The sequence below is a fragment of the Leopardus geoffroyi genome, chromosome A1, assembly GCF_018350155.1.
Source record: "Leopardus geoffroyi isolate Oge1 chromosome A1, O.geoffroyi_Oge1_pat1.0, whole genome shotgun sequence".
Lineage (NCBI taxonomy): Eukaryota > Metazoa > Chordata > Mammalia > Carnivora > Felidae > Leopardus > Leopardus geoffroyi.
In genome coordinates this window covers 18,015,916-18,042,589 of record NC_059326.1, presented here as the reverse complement: position 1 = coordinate 18,042,589, position 26,674 = coordinate 18,015,916, and the positions used below count along the sequence as shown (strand labels likewise).

Sequence of the window (26,674 nt, the reverse complement as noted above, 5' to 3'; positions counted from 1 at the left end):
TTTATTTTTGAGAGAGAGAGACAGGCAGAGCACGAGCAGGGGAGGGGCAGACAGGGAGGGAGACACAGAATCTGAAGTGGGCTCCAAGCTCTGAGTTGTCAACACAGAGCCCGACATGGAGCTCGCAAGCAGTGACATCATGACCTGAGCTGAAGTCAGACACTTAACTGACTGAGCCACCCAGGCGCCCCACTTCAACACTATTTTTAACAGAAGTGGTGAAAGTGGGCATACTTGCCTTGTTCCTGATCTTAAAGGAAAAGCTTTTAGTCTTTTCCTTTAGGAAAAGAGCATGATGTTTGCTGGAGGTTTTGTATTATGTTGAGATAGTTTCCTTCAATTCTTAGTTTGTTGAGTGTTTTTATCATGATAGGGTGCTGAATTTTGTCAAATGCTTTTTCTGCATCAATTGAGATGACCATGTAGTTTTTTTTCCATTTGTTAAATGATAATTATATTGTGTGACTTTGATATGCATTCCAGGAATAAATCCCACTTGATCATGGTGTAAAATCTTTTTAATATGCTTCCTAATTCGGTTCGTTAGTATTATGCTGATGATTTTTGCATAGGTTTCATAAGGGATATTGGTCTCTAGTTCCTTTTTTTTTTTTTTTAATTTTTTTTTTAACGTTTATTTTATTTTTGAGAGAGACAGAGACAGCGAGTGGGTTAGGGGGGGCAGAGAGAGAGGGAGACACAGAATCGGAAGCAGGCTCCAGGCTCTGAGCTATCCGCACAGAGCCCGACGTGGGGCTTGAACTCACAAGCCATGAGATCATGACCTGAGCCAAAGTCGGACACTCAACTGACTGAGCCACCCAGGCGCCCCTCTAGTTCCTTTTCTTGTAGTGTCTTTTTCTGGCTTTGGTTTCAGGGTAAGACTGGCCTCATGAAATGAGTTAAGAAGTGTTCCCTCCTCTTCAATTTTTAAAAAAAGTTTGAGAAGGACTGATACTAGTTCTTTAAATGTTTAGTAGAACTCACCAGTGAAGCCATGAGATCTAGGGCTTTTGTTTGCAGAGTGGGTGTACAATTGATTTTTGATTACTGATTCGATCTATTAGTTATAGGTCTATTCAATCTAATTCTTCATGAGTCCTGGTAGCTTTTGTATTTCTAGGAATTTGTCCATTTTATCTGATTATCCAATTTGTTGGCATACTGTTGTTCATTAATACTCTCTTAAAGTCCTTTTTATTTCCATACAATTGGTAGTAATGTCTCACTTTCATTTCTAATTTTAGTAATATGAATCTTCTCTTTTTTCTTAGTCTAGACTAGGTAACGGTTTGTCAATTTCGTTGACATATTCAAAGAACCATATTTTGGTTTGACTGATTTTCTCTTTGTTTTTCTAATCTCCATTTAGATTAGAATAAAGACTGCTCTAGTCTTTATTATTTCCTTTCTGTTAGATTTGAGTTCAGTGTATTCTTTTCTCATCCCTGAAGCTGTAAAGTTAGTTGATGATTTGACATCTTTCTTATTTTATTTTGTTTTTTTGAGAGAGAGAGAGAGAGAGAGATTGCAAGCAGGGGAGAGGGGTAGAAGGAAAGAGAGAGAATCTTAAGCAGGCTCCACACTCAGCACGGAGCTCCAGAACCCAGGGATCATGACCTGAGCTGAAATCAAAAGTTGGATGCTCAACCCACTGAGCCACCCAGGGGCCTTTCTTGATTTTTAAATGTAAGTATTTATAGCTATAAACTTTCCCCTTGATACCACTTTCACTGCGTCCCGTAAGTTTTGACATGTTGTGTTTTCATTTTCATTTGTCTCTAAGTAGTTTATGATTAAGTTTCTATAGATTTGTGAGTAAATTCAGTTATCTTTTTGTTACTGATTTGTAACTTTATCCTGTTGTGGTCAGAGAGGACAGTTTGTATCATGTCTATCTTTTAAAATATACTAAGATCAATTTGTGGCCTAACATACAACTACCATGGAAAATGAGCAATAGGTACTTCAGAAGAACGTGTACACTGTTGTTTTTGTTGGGTAGAGTGCTCTGTATACGTTCATTAGATCTCATCAGTTGACTGTGTCAACTTCTGTCTGATGATTCTATTAATGCAAATAGGTTACTGAAGTCTCCAACTATAAATACAGATCTATTTCTCCCTTCAATTCTGTTAGTTTTGGCTTCATATATTTTGCTGTTTGTCATCAGTTAAGTAAAGTTTAATAACTGTTTTATGTTCTTGCTGTATTGAACCTTTGATTAATATCCAATTGCCCTTGTTTATCTCCTATAATAATTTTTGACTTAAAGTTTATTTTGTCTTAAACTCAAAATGGATAAAGGACCTGAATGTGAGACAGGAAACCATCAAAACCCTAGAGGAGAAAGCAGGAAAAGACCTCTCTGACCTCAGCCGCAGCAATTTCTTACTTGACACATCCCCAAAGGCAAGGGAATTAAAAGCAAAAATGAACTATTGGGACCTCATGAAGATAAAAAGCTTCTGCACAGCAAAGGAAACAATCAACAAAACTAAAAGGCAACCAATGGAATGGGAAAAGATATTTGCAAATGACATATCGGACAAAGGGCTAGTATCCAAAATCTATAAAGAGCTCACCAAACTCCACACCCAAAAAACAAATAACCCAGTGAAGAAATGGGCAGAAAACATGAAGAGACACTTCTCAAAAGAAGACATCCGGATGGCCAACAGGCACATGAAAAGATGCTCAACGTCACTCCTCATCAGGGAAATACAAATCAAAACCACACTCAGATATCACCTCACACCAGTCAGAGTGGCCAAAACGAACAAATCAGGAGACTATAGATGTTGGAGAGGATGTGGAGAAACGGGAACCCTCTTGCACTGTTGGTGGGAATGCAAATTGGTACAGCCGCTCTGGAAAGCAGTGTGGAGGTTCCTCAGAAAATTAAAAATAGACCTACCCTATGACCCAGCAATAGCACTGCTAGGAATTTACCCAAGGGATACAGGAGTACTGATGCATAGGGGCACTTGTACCCCAGTGTTTATAGCAGCACTCTCAACAATAGCCAAATTGTGGAAAAAGCCTAAATGTCCATTAACTGATGAATGGATAAAGAAATTGTGGTTTATATACACAATGGAGTACTAGGTGGCAATGAGAAAGAATGAGATATGGCCCTTTGTAGCAACATGGATGGAACTGGAGAGTGTGATACTAAGTGAAGTAAGCCATACAGAGAAAGATACCATATGTTTTCACCCTTATGTGGATCCTGAGAAACTTAACAGAAACCTATAGGGGAGGGGAAGGAAAGAAAAAAAAAAAAGGGGGGGGGGTTAGAGTGGGAGAGAACCAAAGCATAAGAGACTCTTAAAAACTGAGAACAAACTGAGGGTTGATGGGGGTGGGAGGGCGGGGAGGGTAGGCGATGGGCATTGAAGAGGGCATCTTTTGGGATGAGCACTGGGTGTTGTATGGAAACCAATTTGACAATAAATTTCATATATTAAAAAAATAATAAAGTTTATTTTGTCTGATGTTATCACCATGTTTGCTCTCTTCTGGTTAGTATTTACATGGATTATCTTCCTCCTCCCTTTCACTTTCATTACGTGTCTTTAGATGTAAAATAAGTCTCCTGTAGACAGCATATAGTTGCATCTTGTAGTTTTATCCATTCTGCCAATCTCTTATCTGTTTATTGGAGAATTTAATCTGTTTATATTCGAGGTAAATACTGGTAAGAAGAAACTTACTTCTACCATTTTGCTATTATTTTCTATATACCTTATAGTCTTTTGTTGTCTCTCATTTCCTGCATTATTGTCTTTTTTTAAGTTGGTTTTTATAGTGAATGCAACATTTCAATTCTCATTTCTTTTTGTGTATATTTAGCTATTTTCTTTGTGTTTCCCATGGGGATTACGTTTAAGGTCTGAAAATTATGTAACACTCTAATTTGACTTTACACCAGCTAACGTCAATAACCTACAAAAAACCTCTGCTCCTTTACAGCTCCACCCCCACCCTGTCAATAGCTGATGTCACGAAATACAAACTAATAATTATTTTAAATGCATTAGCCTCTTAAATGCATCATGTAGACAAAAAATGGAATTACAAACCAAAGTCACAACAATGCTAGCTTTTACAGCAAATATTTTTTTTAGAAGATATTAGGCTCTTAAATCATGTAACAAAAAGTGGAGTTCAAACATTTGTTACAATACTGACTCTTAGTTGTTTGTGTGTTTACCTTTATCGAGATGTTTATTTCTTCATAAAGCTTGGAGTTACTGTCTACTGTCCTTACATCTCACCCTGCAGGGCTCCCTTGAGCATTTCTTACAGGGCAGGGCTAGTAGTAATGAGCTCCCTCAGCTTTATTTTATTTGGGAAGGTCTCATTTTTGTGAAAGAATGCCCTCACTTTTGAAAGACCATCTTGATTTTTTTTTCTTCTTTGAGCACTTTAAGTTTTATTTATTTATTTTGAGGGGGACGGATTCTGTCAGTGCAATTTTTGTCTCAGTGCAGAGACAGATTACAGGTGCCTCCAACTTCACCACCTTCCCTGAAAACTATTTTTGTGTATTGATCTGGTCACCAAATAACTTCCTAAATACATTTACTAGTTCTAAAACTTTTCAATTAATTTTCTTGGGTCTTTGAAGTAGACAATCATAGCATCTAGAAATAATCTAATGTCTCCTCCTTTGAAATAGTTATACCTCTCACTTTTTAATCTGGTCTTTCTATTATTTAAAAATGTTATTGGCAAGCACTCTTGTCTTGTTCTTTCTTGACTTACATAGAGTATATTGGTAGTGCTTCTGTGTTCATCATAATGTGGGCTGTTAGTTTTACTTATCTTTACATGGTTAAAGAAGAATTTTTGCTTTCTTATTTAGTAAGATTTTTCCTCCAACAACCTGATCAACTATCATGATAATATAAAATTTTCTTATTTAACACTGAGATATTTAATGTATTTTCTAACAGTTAAACATTCTTGTATTTCTGCAAATAACCCATACTTATTTTGAACATAATGCTGGATTTGGCTTAATGGTATTTTTAACTTTTTTTTTTTTTTTAAAGTGACTGATTTGTGATTTTCACTTTTGTACTGTCTTCTAAAGGCTTTTATGTCAGTGTTACAACACCTAAATTGAACTGGGAATTCTTCTATATTTTCCTGTGTTCTGGATAATTATCTGTTCATAGGTGTGGATGAAGCTATCTGTATAACCTCAACTAAGCCTAGCAGCATGTTCTCCAATAATTTTTCTTCCCTCGCCAGGTGTATTCAAGTTTTCCACTTCTTTTTTTTACCCTTTTGTCCACTTATATTGTCTTAAAATCACTCTTTTTATTCAGATTTTCAGATTATTTTAGCATAAGTCTGTTACATTTTAATATGGTATTTTCTAATAAATTTTAGTTCGTATCTCTGGTTAATATCTCAAATTTCTGATATTCTAATTTTTAATTCTTTTTTTTTTTTTTTTGATTAAAGAATTGCCAGAAGGTTGTCAATTTTGCTGGATCTTCTCAAAAAATCAATTTTTCCTGTTTCCTAATTTATCACAGAAATTTAATTCCATCTTTCCTTTTGCCATTTTGTTTTGTTGTTCTCTTTCAAATTTCAAAAATATGAATGCCTACTATGTTTTCAGTCTGTAGCCCACATGTTTTCCAACCGGTAAAACTTTGGGTAATAAGCACATCCGTGCGCTTTTCCACATTCCACAGTCTGGCTCCTGTCCTCAGCACACAGCTACAACTGTTCTCAGTAAGTCACGGATCCCTATATGTTGTCCAAGATAACAAATCTACTGTCCTTTTTTACTAGAACTCTTTATACGGTATCTGTCATTAACCATGTCCTTGGTTAATGCTTCTTGAAACTCTATTCTCTTGGCTTTTCTGAGAAAACCCTTTCCTCGCTTTTCTCCTGAGTCTCCCATCATCCTCCCTCAGCATCCCACCACGGTGGGCTTCTTTTCTTCTCTTCAATGTCAGGGTTTCCCAAGACTGTGTGTTTGAGAACTTCGCTCTTATTAAACATGATTCCTAGTGACCTCATCCAAATCCATGGATCCAACTATCTTTTATATGTAAAACTATCTAAACCCATTGTACAGCTCCCAACTAGATAAGACAAAATAGGATATCTCAAGGTAGCCTGCCTAACTAATGTCAGCAATATCATCTTTATCCTGTAAATTTTACCATCTTTCCAGGTTACAGATACTTGTGATTACTATCAATATTCCCAGGTTGGTAACATAGGAATTATTTTAGGTTCCTCGCTCTCATGTACCCATATTCAATCAGTCACCAAATTCTGAAGGTTTACCTTTACCCCTTTAAGAATGTGTTCCTTCATGGCTGTTCCTAGAATCTCTACCTTAGATCATGACTTTCATAAAAAACTACCTTGATACTCCCATAATCTTCCTGTCTGCAACCTGGTCTCTCTCTAATCTACATGCTATACCACTTTCCAAATGATTTTTTTTTTATTTAAATTTATTTATTTTGAGAGAAAGAGAAGCAGCAGGGAAGAGGCAAAGAGAGAGGGGGACAGAGGATCTGAAGCGGGCTCTGTGCTGACAGCAGAAAGCCCAACGCAGGGTTGGAACTCACGGACTATGAGATCATGACCTGAGCTGAAGTTGGACACTTAACCAACTGAACCACGCAGGCGCCCCCAGGTGATTTTTTAATCAATGAAATATTTGTTTACTGGTGACTCACAGCTTGTGCTCTTACACATTCTTTTTATTTCCCCTACTTAGGATAGCCTCTGTCTACCTCCTTATCTACCTATTTAAATTCTACGTCCTTCCAAGTTTAAGCCTTCTATCTCCCTCTCTGGAAAGCTCCTTCTCCTTTTGTGCTAGCATTGCACCTTGGGCGCATGTCTTTCATAAAACATGTGGTTCTATGGCAACCACTGATTAATTTAACTATTTTCCACTAAAGGAGAAGCGACCTGAGGCCAACCAATCTTGTTTGCCACTGTACTCTCATCAGCTAGCAAATGTTTGTTCATGTTCAAAGTACACATGAACTATTTTTAAAATTTTTTGTTTAAGTAAGAACTCATGTAAACATATACATAACCAGAACTGTTAGTCAGAGAAAGGCAGATATCATATGATTTCATTCATATGTTGGAATCTGAGAAACTTAACATATGACCATAGGGGAAGGGAAGGAAAAGTAAGATACAAACAGAGAAGCAAACCATAAGAGTCTCTTAAACAGAGAACAGGGTTGATAGGAGTAGGGAAAATGGGTGATGGGCACTGAGGAGGGCACTTGTTGGGATGAGCACTGGGTGTTGTATGGAAGTGATGAATCACGGGAATCTACTCCTGAAGCCAAGACTACACTGTATGTTAACTGACTCGATGATAAAAAAGTTTAGAAAACGAAATAACTAAATAAATAAAATCTTAAGGAAAAAAAAAAAAAAAGAACAGACTACTAGTAAACTTAGATAAACAAAAATACATACAACAGAAAAAAACACAAGTGGGTCCAGGTCCATAAATTCATGTTGCTTTTCCAAAAGAATTTGAGTCCTACAGGAGGTCAGACTCCTAAGCTTCTCTGAACTTAGGAATGTAAAAATTGACCAGATAACTCAGGATTGGAATGCTACCAACTATTCTATATTACAATTCTGGGTCTAACATAGCCAGACTAATAGAGTGGTATGATTAAAAGAAAAAAAAAAAAAAAAAGCTAGTATGTTGATTGTGATGCATCCTTAAAAGACCTGAGTCCTTAATAATGAAATAAAAATAAAAAAGGGTTTGCTTATTGTGAATCCATTCCTTAAGGTCTTATCACAACACACTGCTCAGTTGAAAATACTAGCTCTTGGGACTCTCAGACTTTTGTTACCAGATTTTTGTTGTGGTGCTTTATTTGTTTCCGGTGGGAGTTTTTATTATCTTGTTTATTTTCATAATTAATTGCAGTATATAACTCAAAGGAGCATAAATTTCTTAAGGACAAAGCTGGACCATCAGAGAGTAAAACTATAAGCAAACTGTTTAGAAAAAAACATTCAGTAAGAGTTTCAGTTTTCCAATCTGTATGTCATCTTAGCCCTGACCTAAATATAGTAAGTTTGCTTTAATTACAACTTTTTGGTTATAGAAAACTGGTAGTGAAACTAAGGCTTGAGATTCTACCTCTAATTATGACTCAATGTTATACTGTTCCAGGAACCCAGCCTATAAGCCCAGATCCAGTAAAGCCATCTCAAAATAAATTTAATTGTTCACAGGAAGAACTCAAAACAACACTGTATGGAATGGGAAAAAATTACCAATGTAAAAACAGTAAAACATTTTTAAATGTGCAAAACTCACACTCACATAGTTTAAGAACTGCATTTTCCAAACATACCTTGTCCATTAATTTACTTGCATGAAGACTCAAGCTATTGAAGAATATTTTTTTGCTTAGCAAATGCATTTCTTCAATGGTAGTCAATAATGTAGTTGCACTATTTCCAACAATGCCACTAAAAGCAAAGAATATTTCAGGTTGCAAAACAAGCCCGACACAATGAGTTCTTTAACTGAATATAATTCGCTTAAAAGATCTAGATTTAAAATAAAAGTCTGTATGGAGAATATAAGCTGTGAATTAAAAACAACTACTTTAGTTTCACATAAAAATGACAGAGATATTTTACTTAAGAGTTAGGTAACAAACAAATGTTTCCAGTGTTTCACAATCTCTTTTAGAAAAACACTTGTAAGATGCAAATCCATCTATTTTTCTCTATTAGGGTAAATGCATGTCTTGATTATCCAAGACCTAATTTTAACTTTAAGGAAGCCATTCCATCAATAATAACTCTATTCATAAAATATTTAAATTTTACTAACACTGATTTATTCTTTCCATTAAAACTCTCACACCAGGGGCGCCTGGGTGGCTTAATCAGTTAAGTGTCTGACTTCAGCTTGGGTCATGATCTTGTGGTTCGTGAGTTGGAGCCCCGCATCGGGCTGTGTGCTGACAATGCAGAGCCTGCTTTGGATCTTCTGTCCTTCTCTCTTTCTGCCCCTCCCCCACTTGTTCTCTCTCTTTCTCTCTCTCTCTCTCTCCCTCTCCCAAAAATAAGTAAACATTAAAAAAAGGCGAGTGAAACAAAACAAAAAACTCTGACATCATATATAAATTATAAAGTTTCTCAATTTTTATACGACTGCCTAAGTAGCAGCAAATTTAGACTGAATATGAAACATCTTGTAATATTTTAAAATATCTAATTATTAGCACACTCTATACTCCTCAATTTGCTATTACAAGGATATTTCTTAGACCTATCTAAGGAATTTTCTCATTTTTGCTAGAATGTAAAACAAGCCTGTATATAAAACAATTCCCAATTTTATTCTAATTCATGTACTGAAAGTCATTTAAAAATTTGATATTAGGAGAAAAGGTTTTTGTTGATGTGAAAATATACCATAATCCAGTAGGAAATCCTAATTTCTAATGGCACAATACCATCTTACTATACCTAAAAGAAATTTAGATTTCTTTTATATGGCATTAGTAAATACCAATAGATAGTAAACAAACAAAAAAAGCCAATTTACAGAAAACTGATATATTGCACATGACATGTTATAAAAGCAAATACTAATGCCATTTACTTCAATACATTCTGAAACTAAAACAAATTGGAATGGATTCTTATATAGTTAATGCAGGCAAACCAAATTAAACATATATATAAAGTAAACAGCAAAATAAAAGCAAATTCCTAAACAGGTAGCCATAATACCTATATTTACAAAAAAGAAAGTATTTCAATTAAAAATAGTATAAGCTAAACACCAAAATAAACTGAAAGAAATTCCCACACATGCCTATACATACAATAAAAATAAGTATGCTTCTGAATAGTAAAATATACCAAGCAACAGGGGAAAAAACTGAATGGATACAAACAGAAACTGATATTTAAAAATTTCTTTAATGTTTACTTATTTTGAGAGACAAAGAGAGTGACTGAGTTGGGGTGGGGCAGAGAGAGAGGGAGAGAGAATCCCAAGCAGGCTCTGTGCTGTCAGCAGAGAGCCCGATGCAGAACTCGAACTCACGAACCATGAGATCAATTATGACCTGAGCTGAAATCAAGAGTTGGACACTTAACTGACTGAGCCGCCCAGGCGCCCAGAAACTGATATTTTAATGAAAACTTTGGAGAGATAACAACATATGTTTACATTCATTTAAAAAAAAAAAATGGAGTTATCAGCCATATTTTGCACTTACTCAGATCTAGAATTTACTAATGGTTGCAAAGTACTCAATAGGTACCAGTAACCGGGCCAAGTACTTACAGATGGTTATTGCATTTCACTCCATATTTATACCCAACATGCTTATCCTGCCATTACTTGATTTTTCCATTTTAGGTATTATTTACAAAAGCCCTGCTATGGGCTCATCCCCCACCACAATATACCCAAACTTCAGCTTTCCCAGGCTCTCTAATACAGTTATATCACAGGGTTCTGGTGAATAAACACTCAATGTTTACAATATTACAGGCATGTAAATACTATTCAGAGCTAACTGAGGCATCAGGGAATTCAACATAAGGGAATGAGCAGGCTGATGAAGACGACAAACCCCAGTGTCACAGCCTTGCAGGAGGCCTAGAAAGCAACCAGTCCAGACTGGAGGAAGAGAATGAGGGTTCCAAGAGGAATGTAGGAAGGGAAGAGGGGAGAGAAGTTGGGAAGAATTGGCAGATGTGCTTGACTACACGGTGAGAAAATGTGGAGTCCACTTAAGGGTTTGGGTCTACAGCAAAAGCACTACCAGGAATTTATCCAAAGGATACAGGACAGGGGCACATGTACCCCAATGTTTATAGCAGCACTTTCAACAATATGGAAAGAGCCAATGCCCATCGACTGATGAATAGATGAAGCTGTGGTATATTTATACAATGGAATACTACTTGGCAATGAAAAAGAATGAAATCTTGCCATTTGCAACGATGTGGATGGAACTAGAGGGTATTATGCTAAGTGAAGTAAGTCCGAGAAAGACAGAAATCTTATGTTTTCACTCATATGTGGAATTTAAGAAACTTAAGACCATGGAGGAAGGGAAGGAAAAAAAAAATAGTTACGGACAGAGAGGAGACAAGCCATAGGAGACTCTTAAATACAGAGAACAAACTGAGGTTTGATGGGGGTGGAGGGGCAGGGGGCTGGAGAAAATAGGTGATGGGCATTGATGAGGGCACCTGCTGGGATAAGCACTGGGTGTTGTATGTAAGTGATGTATCACAGGAATCTGCTCCCAAAGCCAAGAGCACACTGTATACACTACACGCTAACTTGATGATAAATTATATAGTAAAAGAAAAAAAATTGGGGTCTAAAACGGCGATCAGGACATAGGAAAGTAAGCAAATACAAAAACAAAGCAATTACTAAGTACAGAGAGAAAAAGGTTTACAAGTAAGGAAATGTAATCAAAGTATGCTGGATTCCCTGTTTTCATGGATTCTGCATCTTCCTTTGCTTCATTTACTATTGCCTCTTGATGGAATCTATCATCTGGGAGTTTGAATGTATAGGGGGCATTTTTTTTTTTTTTTGATAATTTGCACGTCTCCTATTTTTCCCCAATTTTCTTTGCGGGTTTCTTTTCTTTCTAACCTCTAAATATGAGAGCTCCCCAGGTCTCAGTCTTAGGCCTCTTCTTCATCTGTACTTACTTGCTAAGTGATCTTACCTAGTCCTGTTGCTTCAAATACCATCTATATGCTGCAAACTACCAGATGTATAGGTTCAGCCCTGACTTCTCTGTTGTCTGCTCATTCAACATATCCCACCGCATGTTCACAGGGATGCTGAATCCCACACGGCCAAAACTGAGCTGAACTCTTCAGTACCCACCCACTCCCATAAACCTGTTCCTCTCCAGCATCCTCCCTCTCAGCAAACGACAATACCACCCATCTAACTGTTCAAACCAAAAGCCAAGAATTCGTCCCAGACTCCCCACATTTCACCCTACCTAGTCCATATATATTTCCTATTGTCTCTGGAAACCCTACTTTTCATCACCCCAAGACTATCACTCTGACACATCACCATCTCTGCTCAGAACACAGACTGCTTCCTAAATACCTTGTTCCCCTTTACCCCAGTACACTACATTATCCACAGTGTCCAGAGTCACCTTATATATCATAAATCAGCTCAAGTCACTGAAACATCCCCACCCACCCCCACACACATACATCTTCTCCAACCCTCTCAGTATAAAATCAAAATCTTCACCATAGCCTACAAAGTCCTACATGATCTGGCCTTTGCTTACCTCTCTGATTTCATTCCTCCCTACTCCTTCCATTCACTCTATTCCAACCACTGGCCTTCCTTCTGGTCCTGTAAAATGCAAGCTTTTTCCGGCCTCAGGACCAGAATACCCTGTCTAGGATGCTCTTCAACAAGACCTTTACATGCCCGACTCCTTCACGCTGTGCAGGTCTGTGTTCAAATGTCACCTTCACCAAAAGGCCTTTAAAATAGCCCCATGCACATACACTTGCTCATATGTGGTCACTCCCTATACTTCGTTTCCTTCATCCTGCTTTATTTCTCCTTATTGTCCTTAGCACTATCTAAATTATTATTTTATACTTGTTTGTCTTTCTCCCCATTAGAATGTAAGTTTAAGCGGTTTTGTTCACTGCCATATCTTTAGCATCTAGTAGACTGACGTCTGCAATCAATTTTTTAATTGACTAAATGAGGAAATATGTGAACAAGTAAAAGTAAAAAAAGTACATGGAAAAAAATGATCAAAAGATCCAACTGTCATCCTCAAAGTCATCATCTTCAAAGATAGAAAAATTATAATTCTCAGAGTCTAATAAATATATTACCTTCAGAATCCAAATGATTTTTTCTTAGCATTCTTTGTATTAGAAACTGAGTTATCTTTATCTTCAAATGATAAATTTTGTTCAGTACCATCATGGGTATTACTACATAAATAATTTAAAAATTATTTACCACTACCTTTGCTTAATACGGCATTAGTTATGTGTTAGCTGCTTTCAGCTGCTGCTGTGTTTTCTAAGTACGTATCATTCTCTTATTTTAGGAAGCTTACAACATCACAATTGAAACTAATTTATTGCTTCTGAGTCATGGCAAATGATGGTAATAAATTTATATCTAAAATGTTAGAGGACTAACCCAAATCCTATCACTGATTAGTTATATATAGCCTGTGGCTTGTTGGTTTTGTTTAAAAATTTACCGGGGTGCCTTGGTGGCTCAGTCAGTTAAGCGTCCGACTTTGGCTCAAGTCATGATCTTGTGGTCCGTGAGTGCGAGCCCCACATCAGGCTCTGTGCTGACAACTCAGAGCCTGGAGCCTGCTTCAGATTCTGTGTCTCCCTCTCTCTGCCCCTCCCCCACTTGCGCTCTCTCTCTGTCTCTCAAAAAATGAATAAATGTTAAAAAAATTTTTTTTTTTTAATTTACTAATAGCATGTGAATTTCATCTCTTAAGTGTGAAGTTCTGGGTGGCTAGTCTCAGCTACTAGAAGGTAGGGAACGTCACCACCATAGTCTTTTGGTGCTTCCTTAACTAGAGATCCCTGCACCTCTCCTATTAGTTATAATAACCCCTGGATTTTAACAATTGGACTTCTGTTCCTGATACTAACATACTGGATGAAGAATAATTGTTAAATCATTTTTAATGGACTAATAATGGAAACTATCCAAAATATAGTGTGAAAGGTCATTGTTTTAACACAACTACATGGAACACAAGACACGGAATATGGTCTTACAATGACATTTATAATAAAGCTCAAGTGTATACCATCGCTGCAAAGTGAAGATAAATGAATCTTTTGGAGTCAAAGATCAAATTATAGAGAAAATAAGTGCTTCCTAATCAGATAAAGTAGCTTTTACTGAAAGCAGACAAAGCTATAGTTCTGTTTTATCATTAATAGAAAACTAAATGTTAAAAAAAAAACTTACATTATTTATACCCAGAATAGGACACTTCACTTATTGTGCTCTATTTTGAGTGTAATGTATAATTACTGTAGGTACCATGGACCTCTTTTACTAATGCAGAAGAACTAAAAAAATACTCACACTACAAACTTATACTGCTATACAGGCTGTGTGTGTGTGCGTGCGTACACTTATGTTTGGGGAAGAAAGGGAAAAGAAACGGCGGACCTCAAAATACAGCACAAACAACACACACATAATGATTCATAAGGTGTGGAGGTTCTGCTGGTTTATATTTAGTCAAACAAATGGTGAAAGCAAACAAAACCAAAACCTTATACTGTGTTTCTACCTGAAATAACGTATCACAGAGGGTCTAACAAGCACATTTAACCATTCCACTTACCTGATTGTATGATGGTAAAATTTGAGGAGGTTAGAAATTTTATATAACAAAACTGCCCCAGGTTCAGCAACTATTACTTGTTCAATTCGAACCTGTGAAAACGTGAAAAAAAATTAAACATTTCTTAAAGGTGTAATTTTCATTCTACAATCACATGTGGTTTAACAGCATTTTAAAAAGACAAAATTTAATTCTGTAGAAATCACAAAATTCCTTCTAAGTAATCTCTGAATATTAAATTATAAGGGATAGTAGAATAACAGAAATATTTTAACACAGATATACTCTACCAAAAAAAAAAAAAAAATCCTTTACCTACAGAATTTGGCTTGAAGGCAGTCGCTACCAAAATAACCAATACATGAGGAGGTCATTGTGAGGTTTTTTACCAGTATATAATGGAATTTAGTTCAGCACTATTTGCAAATCAGCTGTTACCTCCCTAAGAGCAGATTATCAGTGCAAATACTGCTCTATCCTCAACTATTCAGAAAAAAAAAAATTAAAGAATTCTTATCTTCAAACTATTATACCGAATTTCCTTTTTTAAATTAGCACCAACATGTATGTCTAATTACGACTACCAGGGCAATACCAGATCTAGTTCAAAGTTAACTCGATCTGTCTTAAGGTTAACTACTAGGGATCTTTAATTAAATTCCATCCCTTACATTCCCTTTATATTCCCTAATTAATGAATGCAAGCTAAATTACACCGGGATGCACTTCCTTACATATTGTATCTGCTCTTAAGCCGCTGCTTACATTGTGTCTTCCTGTTTCCTAACTAGATTCTAAACACAGACCTTGTATTTGTTTTCTGCTGCTTTTACATCTCCACAGCATCTGGGAGAACAGTACATACACAACAGATGCTTAATACATGCTTTTGAAAACTGAAGTTTCTCTGTACTTAGATTCTGGAATATGTCATAATGCCAACATATGTGATTTGCTAAAATAGATTTATAAATGTATGTATGTGAGCATACAAAAACCTCTCAGATTACAGAAATTAAATGACCTTTACATTAATATGTTTATGAAATTTATACATCTTTTGGCATTAGACATTAGTAGATGAGCTAACTAACACAATATTATAAATTGTGAACAGCATGCGAATTTAAAAACCACGATTTACACATTACAATTTCTTTCTAGGTCCAAGGCCTGCCTCAATAGTGATTTAAATGATATATCAATAAGTGATATTTTCTGAATGTTAATGTAATTATCAGGACAAAATATAATAGATGCTAATTGTAGATAGACAGCTCTTCTCTAGTAGATTTGTAACAGCATCTTAGCTATCTGGCAAAGTCTCTCCAAAAATGTTCAGGCATCAAAAAAATACTCTTTACGCCAACTCTGTCAAGCAAGTGAGAAAGGAGGAAGAGGGAGGGGAAAAAGGGAAGGAAAAGAGGGAAGACACAGAGGAAGGAAGAGGAAACAAACCCAGTTCTGCCTCTTTTCACACACAAACAAAGGTTCTGCGGGAAAGTAGCATCCTTTCAGCTACAATGAAAAGAACAGAGAAAGGCTGAAAAATCAGGGGATTTACGTACAATACACGAAGGTTGTTTGCCACACAGTTTTCTGAGGGTGACATAAGAGGACCACCATTTTCAGCAAAGGCCAACAGTCCCAGGAAAAACAACAGGCGATGAGAGAAAAACACAAATGTACAAAGGCTGAAAGAGACTATGGAGGTGGTGGCAGCAGGAACCAACTAGAAAGTAGAAGGCGCTGGAGAAAAACAAGCATTATTAGCAAAGCTGAACAGCAGTGACGGGAAGAATGGCTCAGACATAACATGCTTCCAACTGTCCCTGGCACATAATAAACACTCAAGAAACTGTAACTGTATCGGAAGTGGCAGAGATGATAAAGGCAGAAATTAAAAGTAGCCAAAGGGGCCACAGGCAGTTGGACAACAATCTTGGGAGGAGATAAAAGACCCAATGGCGGCTCTCCATTCCAGTGCCAGAGAGAGAGCTGTAGCGAAGCAAGAGTCAGAAAGCAAGAGAAAGATGGAGAGAATCTGTGTTTATGGGGAGGGGACAAAAGGAGGAGGCAGGACTGAAAGGGATAATAACAAACCTTTGTCTTAACATCATAGATGGCTGCTTGGAGTAGACGTTTGTTCCCCAGTACACATCAGCAATCTGAGGGCACTATTTCTGTACCATGCAACACAGCATTCAGCTCTATTTTCCATGCCATTTATCTTTGTATATGAACTTATTTTCATAGAACCCACCATAATGTATGAAGGTCTGAGCATATCATAAGTTTTTATTAAGAAAGGTAAAATTCAAATGTTAGCTAGTAATCGCTTTGCAACCCAGAACAGTCATATAAAAAGAAGCATCATCTTACCACCTGTAGACTTGGAAAACAAAGATTCAGTACATTAATTCTTTTTTTTTTTTTTTTAATTTTTGTTTATTTTTGAGAGAGACAGAGACAGAGCACAAGCAGGGGAAGTGCGGAGAGAGGCGGAGACACAGAATCCGAAGCAGGCTCCAGGCTCTGAGCTGTCAGCACAGAGCCCGACATGGGGCTTGAACCTGTGAACCATGAGATCATGACCGTGATCACGATCAAGCTGAAGTTGGATGCTTAACCGATTGAGCCACCCAGGTGCCTTGATAATGATTATTTTTAAATGTATTTTACAATCCTACACTAATGTGTTAATTTGAGAAAATTATAGCTTGATTTCCAGCTGTGAAGTTATTTTTAAACTCATAGGAATAAGGCAATAATTTATCCAGATACCATATAACATATATAAAAGCAAAATATTTACCTTCAGAGGCCTGCACACACCCTCAGTAATATGCCCAACAACTTCCTGAATATTTTCTTCAACACCTACAATTAATTATAGCATAACTAAAATGTTTTTTCCATATTACGCATAAGTTCAAAACGCGAACAATAATGTATATGATTAATGACACTAATAACAAACATTTAAAATAACATAACAATATTTTATTAAGTTGAATGTCTTTTAGGACATTATCAATTATGTTAATATTTGGGTCCAGAACCTGGTTAATTTATTTCACTGCTGATTAATAAAATGAACAACTTCTTTGTGAAAAAGAATAAATGTATGAGTCACAGGAAAAAAATGACTGGGAAACATATTAATTGAAGGAAGTGATATAAAGATGTATTAGCGTCTGCTCTACAAACGCCTTATTCTGGGCAGGGGTGCTGAGCACAGAAGCTGAGATGTAAAAATGGAAAGCACACCTTGTAACCTAAGGGGAAAACTGACATTTACTAAATATTGACTATTTGCCAAGCTCCTGGGTACTTGACATTTACTGCTTGTGACTGACTTTTTTTTTCAGATGGAGAAACTGAGGCCTAGAAGAATTAAGTCATTCTCAAAGAATAACCTATTTCATCCAACTCCGATCTATTTTCTTCCAACCTCTTCACATTGCCTCTCAGATACACTTTACCAAAACATCTTTTAAGAAATACATTATTTTAAACTAGGTAATTAGGATAACAGAAACCCACTTTAAAAAGTGCAGACCTTGTGCCAATCCAGCATACCCACTGAGTCTAATTTGAATTTCAAAGAGCGAGAAAAACAAGCCGGTAAGTACCCTCCCCGATTTGCACACTAGCCTCTCCTGCAGATCAGGATCTGAGCCAGAGTGGCTCGGGGCTGACCAGTGCGACAAAGTCACAATAGTCCTCTTCACTTCCTATCAGAAACAGAGTACCTTAATTTTCCATTTATCCCTCAAACTCTAACAACAGGCATCTTAAGGTAATCGCCATTAAGAAGACGTGAAATTCTGTAACAACCACACATCAGCAGTTTCTTCCTTGAAATCAAGACCAAAATTTTAAGTACATAAAGTACTACATGGGTAATTATTCAAAAAACTACAACAGTCACATGAGAATGAATAAAGGGGCTGGGTGGTAGGAAGAAATGAGAGACTTATAACGACCTTAAACCAGACACTTGGTCACACATATAAAAGGAGGATATACCACCTCTCACTTTAAAGTGTGATGTGGACGTCTGAGACCATGTGTGTTACACGCACCAGAAGGGTCTTAAAAGTCAGGCAGAGGAGTCTAGGCCTGATAGGGAAGGTCACAGGGACCAGAGCACAAGTGTGCACAGCTGTGTGACAGGAAGGTGATGGAGGACAGAAGTCTATTAGCAGGAGAGGGGAGAAACCAGAGGAAAACTAATTAGGGCGCTTACTGTGCCACTGAGGGGTGAAGAGCTTATCTTTGTGAAGATGACAGATTTCGAGAAGTCTTGTGTTATTGTCTCTATTTAGATGTCAGCAATTAACAACTGGAGGACCCACCTTGCAGAGTTACATGCTTTAAGAGAGCTTCAAGATGTTCTTTTTCAGAAGCGGTCGCCTGATGGAGCCAAGCCAACATATCTCCCACGTATCTAATGCAGAAACTAAATGTTAGTAAAGATTTCCTTCAGAAAAGCCTCAAAAATCCCAACACTGTCTGATTACGATACCTCAAGGGGTCATGGGAGTGCATTTCAATGGGTCTTGGCGTGCCTCCCGGGCCCCCTCTCGTAAGAGCATCAATAAATCCACGAACAACGGTACTTCTCCTGGCTGTTCCAAATTCATCCAAGGTATACCTGGGAGAAACAAGTTATTGGAGAACCAGAGGTGTTTCTTTCTGATGGTTACATCGAACTATCCATGCAGTTTCTGAGATAAGCAGCTTGTCTCAGCTTCTTTACACAACGCTCTCAAGCAATAAATACTGTTGTGCACAATTACCTTGCGATCACTTTCTATCTTTTTAAAACAAATTAGAATCAAAATGCTTTGATTTTTCTCCCCTCATGCTCTTAGATTATAAATATGTTTAGTGTAAAGAATGCATTCCTTTAAATGATCACGAATTCTATGAAATGACTTCTGATTAAATGACTACTTACAGCACAAAATTCACAAACTTTTAACTTCTCAAATACGTAAAACTAATCCTCATCCTCAGGACCCAATCTGTCCCAATAAACAGAAGCAATGTAACTTCTGTTTCTAGGGCTATTCACTCTGACCACAAGTTATATTAGAAACCAGTGAATTCACTGGCAATTTAAATAGGGGCGAGGGGACTTATCAAGCCTGACAAACACTAGACTCTGATCCGTATAATTATATGAAATATACATACACATTAATATTAATGTTAATCTCCCTTTAATAATAGACATAACTTGAAGCAAAACCAGCATGAGTTACAATGAACCTTCAATGACATCTATATATGTGAAACACCTTTTCCCCGAGAGAGAGGAACATTTCTTTGACTTAAAAGAGATTATTTCCCAACAAAGGTCAAAAATTCAAAATGGAAAAAAAAAGTATTCAAAATGAAACTTTATAAAGGTGAATGTTAGAATTATTTAAATATCCTAAAATGCCTCTGGTTAAAATTAAAAGTTAAAATCCCCATTTTTTTAGCTAGGGCTATAGCAAAAAAAAGAAAAATTCCGGTCAAAAAGTAAATTAAAAGATGAAAGATCCGGGTCAAAAATTAAATTAAAAGATGAAAGATCCGGGTCCAAAACAAATTAAAAGAATAGTGTAAAAGCCTCTAATAAATGGATCAAATACATAAAGAATGACTAAAAGTCAGCAAATTACTACATTCCTTAACACCTTATATTCTGAAGGTTTACCAAAGGAAGGAAGACATCAATTTATTCATTTCTACTTATAGTAAATTTCTTTATGAAAAAATGGCTATACTTGATTTACTAAAAGCTAATAATGCATTAGCATTCCAGTTACAAGCTACCTAATAAAAGCTGGGTATGGCAACGCTTCCCAAGGACTTCAATAATTACCATGGCACATGATACCTACACATTTGAGACACGCTCAAGACACCAAAGCTTTTACTCATTACTTAAAGTACATACGCAGTGCCATCTGGTGGTTAACATGAGACATTGTTAATTTTTTCCTAAATTTAAAGAAACCACCACTTTGAAAATAAATGATAATGAAAAGCCAACTTTCTCTTTCAGCATTCATCTTACAGGAATCAACTGGTCTTTAAAACTTCCTTCCTCCTAAGTTAACTTCCAAATGCCTCTTACCATGTTCCAAACTGCACTATTGCCCCCCTATTCCCTGGCTTGTGCCTCTTCAAGATAAATCGTGTCTATTATAGTTCTGTTCTTTGCCTTTCAAGCTTTTTCCTGGCTGTAACAATGGATTCTAAATATACCCTTCTGTATTTGACAGCTTTCCAGTTTATCTCCTTTCAAAATAAAAATAATAGCTAAAATTCTGTGATGAGCAAAGCATTATTCTAAGCACCTTATGTGAACAATCTAACTTAAATCTTCACAAAAACCCTGTAAGATAGGCACTATTTTTATCTTTATTTAAGGAAATTGAGGTTTATAAAGGTACAGAGGCTTGTCAAAAAATCTAACTCGGAGCTCGCCTTCTAAACTATTATACAATACTGCTCGTTTCCAAGTGTTTATCAAGAATCAAAATTTAGGGACGCCTTGGTGGCTCAGTCGGTTCAATGTCCGACTCTTGATTTCAGCCCAGGTCGTGATCTCATGGTTGGAAGATCAAGCCCCGCATCAGGCTCCACACTGTCAGCATGGAGCCTGCTTAGGATTCTCTCTCCCTCTTTCTCTGCCCCTTCCCTACTCGCTCTCTCTTTCTCTCTCAAAATAAAAATAAACATTGAAACAAAAAAAAAGAATCAAAACTGACTAAATATATATTTACGTGATAGAAGTAAGCTGACCAAAACACACAAAGGAATTTTTTTAAAGAGATTAACCTTGTGAACAAATATGAATCTGTGGACAATGTAACATTTTATTAAAATCAAATACCAAATATTTTCAGTACTAAAAGACTCTCCTAATCAAACACCAATATCTTAAAGTGCCAAGGCTGGGAAAGAAATTTCAAGGTACATCTATAACCTGCTAAGCTGATGATCAGTAGTGAACATTAATTAATCATACGTCCATGCACAACATTCAGGGCTATTACAGTACAGCTCTTGCTACCAACCCAGCAACCGGTGCAAGATTTTGCAATCAATTTCCCAAAAATCCATGTTCTTTCTCAATCTACATCTTCGCATCTGCCGTTCCCTCAACCTAGGATGTTTTCAATTCCCTTTTCTTCCTGGAAAATGCCTATTTAACCTTCAGAACTCACTTTAAACCTAGTTCCCAGAAGAAACTTTCCCTAACGTTCATCCCTTTCCCCTACCACAGAACACAGACACACGAACTCTAAAGTAGCAATTAATCTAGTCATTAAAATGGTGTGTTTATATCTGGTCCCATAAAATAAAGCAATTTGAGGGTAGAGGTTTATTGATGCTGTGTCTCTAGTACTTAGAACTGTGCTTAACATATAGTAAGTACTCAGTAAGTAGTACTGGAATGTTATTTCATGCAGCTGTCCCAGCACTTGTGTTCTGGAAACTTACTATAGGCTAAGCAACGTTCCAATCAGAAAGCACAGTAATGGGGAAATCCTCTAAAACTATTACAAGCCTCTGAAAGGCATGACTCAGAGCAAGAATGAATGCCTCTGTACACATTCCCTGGTTTTGTTTCCTGCATAACTCCCCACTTGGTGTCCCTATTTTCATATTATTGCAGAAATTAAAAATAAAAAAAACACATTTACTTCCATTTTATATGAAAGATAAAAGAGTAAAATTAAAATACAGAGTGATAAAAAATATGTCAATAATTAATAATGCCTAGGGTTCTTACCCAAAGCATCATCATAGATCTCTTAGCTGGCATAACTTACAGAATGAAAGACGTGAATTCTTTCTTTTCTTGAATCCTATTAATGGAATCTTGATTTTAAATGTTCTTTTTTCATTTGGGGGAAGTTATATTTCTGACCTCCTTCTCCCCAGGGCCAGGTTGACAGAGGAGTTTTAGCTTCATACAATTCTAAGGTAGTCAGTGAGATGACAGGATGGGGAAAGCCCTTACCTCTACATACATAAGGGGCAGTCTAGACGTAGGGACACCTTGCTTTTTCCCTCCAAACTGCATTCTATAATACACAATACACAAATGAGCTGATGCCCCAACAACACACATATCAGGTAAAAGCATCACTTTAAATAAATTATTTTATTACTGAAACTAAACTATCGTATATCAATTTGATAATACTGAAAGCTAGCATAAATCATCCAAGAAAAAGTAGATTTATTTTTTTTAATTAAGAAAAAGTCACCAACTTATATAAGACAGGTCTATCCTGCAGGGCTTCCATTGCCTGAGTTAATACTGGAGATATGTCACATGATTCCTGCGTCAATGTTCTGCATTCACCTGGAAAACAGTTACCGTGTGATTACAGCACCTGTTAAATTAAAATTTGGTCTTTATTATATCCATTGTGTACCCACAGTCTAAATTCTGTAGCAGATATTACATTAAAAAAATGCTTGGAGGGGCGCCTGGGTGGCGCAGTCGGTTAAGCGTCCGACTTCAGCCAGGTCACGATCTTGCGGTCCGTGAGTTCGAGCCCTGCGTCGGGCTCTGGGCTGATGGCTCAGAGCCTGGAGCCTGTTTCCGATTCTGTGTCTCCCTCTCTCTCTGCCCCTCCCCCGTTCATGCTCTGTCTCTCTCTGTCCCAAAAATAAATAAACGTTGAAAAAAAAAAAATTAAAAAAAAAAAAAAAAAAAAAAACTCTTAAAAAAAAAAAAAAAATGCTTGGAAAAACTTAGAGAATATGCCAATCAAAAACTATTTTATGATGGGACACCAGAGCAGCTCAGTGGTTACACATCCGACTCTTCGTTTCAGCTCAGGTCATGATCTCATGGTTCGTGAGATCGAGTCCTGCGTCTGGCTCTGCTCTGACAGAGTGGAGCCTGCTTAGGATTCTCTTTCTTCTTCTCCCTCTCTCTGCTCCTCCCTCACTCACTTACGCTCTCTTTTTCTCTCTCAAAATAAATAAACTTTAGAAAAGTAAATAAGTAGGGGCACCTGGGTGGCTCAGTCGGTTAAGCGTCCAACTTTGGCTCAGGTCATGATCCTGCGGTTCGTGAGTTCTGGCCCCACATGGGGCTCTGTGCTGACAGCTCAGAGCCTGGAGCCTGCTTCGGATTGTGTCACTCTCTCTCTCTCTCTGCCCTGCCCCCACTCACATCTGTCTTCCTCTCTCTCAAAAATAAACATTAAAAACATAATAATAAATAAATAAACAAAAAATACTGACAGAGGAAGAGGCCACAAACCAAAGACTGTAGGCAGCCTCTAGAACTGGGAAAAGGCCTCAGTCACAGCCAGCAAGGAAACATACCTCAGTTGGTCCTACAGACTCAAGTTACTAAATTATGCCCACAAACTGAATGAGCACAGACACTGAACCTTCCCAGAGCCTCCAGAAATGACTGCAGCTGTGCTAAGCACTTTTAGTGTGGTGAGAAACATGTCTGATTTCTGACCTGCAGAACTACAGGGTAATAATTTGTGTTGTTTGAAGCCATTAAGTTTCTGATGATTTGTTACAGCAACGATAGAATAGCAATTCACCACGTATAAAACAATTACTTAATGACTTTAGAAGTAATGACCTTTTTTTTTTATTACCATCCTTAATCATACATAGAGCTTGAATGATGGCAAATACTCGTGATACAAACACAAACACAATATGTTCAAAAGTAAAACTCATTTTTCTTTCTCTTTTTTTTAAGTTTCTTTATTTTTGAAAGAGACAGACAGAGAGAAAGAAAGAGAATCCCAAGCAGGCTTTGAGTGCAGCGTGATATAAAGCTCGAACTCTGAACTGTGAGATCATGACCTGAGCTGAAATCAAGAGTCACGACACTTAACCACTGAGCCACACAGGCACCCCCACGTTTTTCTTTTTAAAAATACTTTCTGATTACTAAGACCCAAATATGATCTCAAAGGTCAGATGAAATAACTAAATTGAAAACTAATATTTATAAATCTAGACCACATGAAAGAAATCACTTACTTTGAGCCCATCGATAAAGTCTTTCATAAGCTGTTTCTTGAAGCAAGGCCATCTGTTCCATAATTTCTAAACTAAGAAAATTAAAGATTTATTTTAATTTGAAGTTTTAAACAATAGTTACATCTAAAAACTTAATTATTTTGCTTAAGTACAGCACATTTTGGTTAAAGCATATAACTTTTTATCATTTTATGGAAGGATTTTTTGATAACTTTTTTATAATTAAATAAATGTTGTCAAATTTTAATAGCATCACTTAGGTATCCAAGTACTGTTTTATTCTAAATGTATCAGGGTATAACTCCCTCCTTATCCAAAGATACATAGAAATTAAATTCCTATTTCACAATATGTCATATAATTTCAGAAAGAACCTAGAATGTCTTTAAAATTTGCGAGATGTAAGAGGAAATGCAATTATGAAGCGAAAAGTTCACTCACCCTGCTGTTTGTTGGTTTGTACGTAAGAGAACTTTAACATCATTATGAATCTGTTTTACTCTTCCCAGTGCCTTGAAAAAATCCTTTAAAATTAAAAACGCAACTTTAAAATGTCCAGGTTTTCTGGTGAAATTACATTACTCTAAATTGAAATGTCACTACAAGGGAAAAACAAATTCTTTCACTTACTCTAATGAAGTGCTTCTATACTGACCACAATTTTCTCTAAATTTTTATCGGAAGTGCAACAGATACTTCTTTTAAAACATATGTTAATTCAATGTCGACTACGTGCCAAATAGTATGTTAGTTGCCAGGAACACAAAATTTATAAAGACAACAACTGCTGTCCCTCAAGAAATGCATAGTCTAGTAATAGAGAAGGCACCCCTGAAGATTACTACATAAGGAAAGGAAAACATGCTACATATGACATACCTTATGACTTAATAAGAAAGCATAGCTTTGTTAACACTGAAGATGATGTTTTACATTAGCTTTTATATACCTGTTCTTGCCCCCTAATCCAAGAGTAGAATGTAAAGCTGGATACGTAAAAGCTGCTCACAGATAATAGAGGAGCTGACTGATGCTGAACTCCAAGATTTTTTTGCCTTTTAGAAAGAGGCATTGAAGCCTTCGTTTCCATACAGTCATGGTGTTCCAATCATGAAAATAATGAATGAGTTATTTTTCTTTGATGAATGAAATAAAAAAAAAATCTCCTCCAATACTGTTGACAATTTCTGCTAAGTGGAGAAAAGGTCAGATGCCAAATATTTCATATGTGCAAAGTTCCACAATCTACAAGGGCAATAAACGCCAATAAGGAAAGTACAAACCCATTCTCGACCTACTTAACTCCTTACTCCTAGATGACTGGGTCCACTCTAGCCTGGCAGTAAGAAGCGGTGACATCGCTGGAGAGCAGCCCAGTACGTCACACCCACCCTTTGAGAACTCTTCCTGCCATCAGACCCTAGAGGGATGACAAGTGTCTTAGGTGGATAGCTCCTCCCAGTTAGGAAACTGAAAGATTCCTTTCTGGAGACAGTGAATGTCTTCAGGAAAAAACAAAGAAACAAAAGTCTACCCAGTTAATTGGCACTTTGAGAGGTTTTAGAGTTGTGTGTCAGTTTGGAAAGAAGGGCATCGATTCAGAAGCTAATTTGGTGAAAAGATAAGGAATTTCAAATTCCAGGAAAGACAAAAAGTTATAAAGGAAGAAACGTGTAATCACTTCAATGCTACTGTAATGAAAAGAGAAAATGTCATAAAACTGTACTGTGAGGTAGGAAGGAAAGAGAACCTGTATGTGTGCAGGAGAAGGCAGGGTTAAGAGACTAAAATCTCATATTTCATGACTGGAAACCAACAGAAAATAGGAAACAGATAATCAAACCTTTTTTTTTTTCTTTCTTAAATCTACGGATCCAGGATACAGAATTTAGAAAAGAAGCAATTAATAAGGTTGAAAATGGTTGACAATGGACAATGGTTGACAGGAAGGAGTGAAAAGGTGATGAAGATTTTTTTAAAAAATTGACACTCTTCGATTTCTCAAATAAAAAATTATACATATTGCTTTGAAAAAAATACACACACACACACACACACACAAAACCAAATTAAGGTAATTTAAAACATGTATCTTAGTTTCTAAACTTAAAAAAATATTTTAAATAAAACTTCTGTGATGGGAAAATAAAGCCTTAAAACGAGTGACTTATCTATAAATCATTATCTGCTATGCTTTAAATGATTGTAAGAGA

At 36.6% G+C, this 26,674-nt stretch overlaps 1 protein-coding gene across 4 annotated transcripts in view; it reads right to left on the bottom strand.

Moving 5' to 3' along the window:
- COG6 (component of oligomeric golgi complex 6) overlaps positions 1-26,674 on the bottom strand; it is an 88,897-nt gene that overhangs the window by 36,705 nt on the left and 25,518 nt on the right. For all 4 annotated transcript variants that reach the window (XM_045474920.1, XM_045474918.1, XM_045474925.1 and 1 more), the window contains exons 6-13: positions 24,903-24,985; positions 24,462-24,532; positions 22,707-22,800; positions 18,952-19,080; positions 18,782-18,873; positions 17,236-17,300; positions 14,421-14,512; positions 8,391-8,508 (exon numbers count right to left, since the gene is read on the bottom strand). In XM_045474920.1, coding sequence (XP_045330876.1) covers positions 8,391-8,508; positions 14,421-14,512; positions 17,236-17,300; positions 18,782-18,873; positions 18,952-19,080; positions 22,707-22,800; positions 24,462-24,532; positions 24,903-24,985 — 744 coding nt within the window. The remainder of the gene's footprint in view (positions 1-8,390; positions 8,509-14,420; positions 14,513-17,235; positions 17,301-18,781; positions 18,874-18,951; positions 19,081-22,706; positions 22,801-24,461; positions 24,533-24,902; positions 24,986-26,674) is intronic.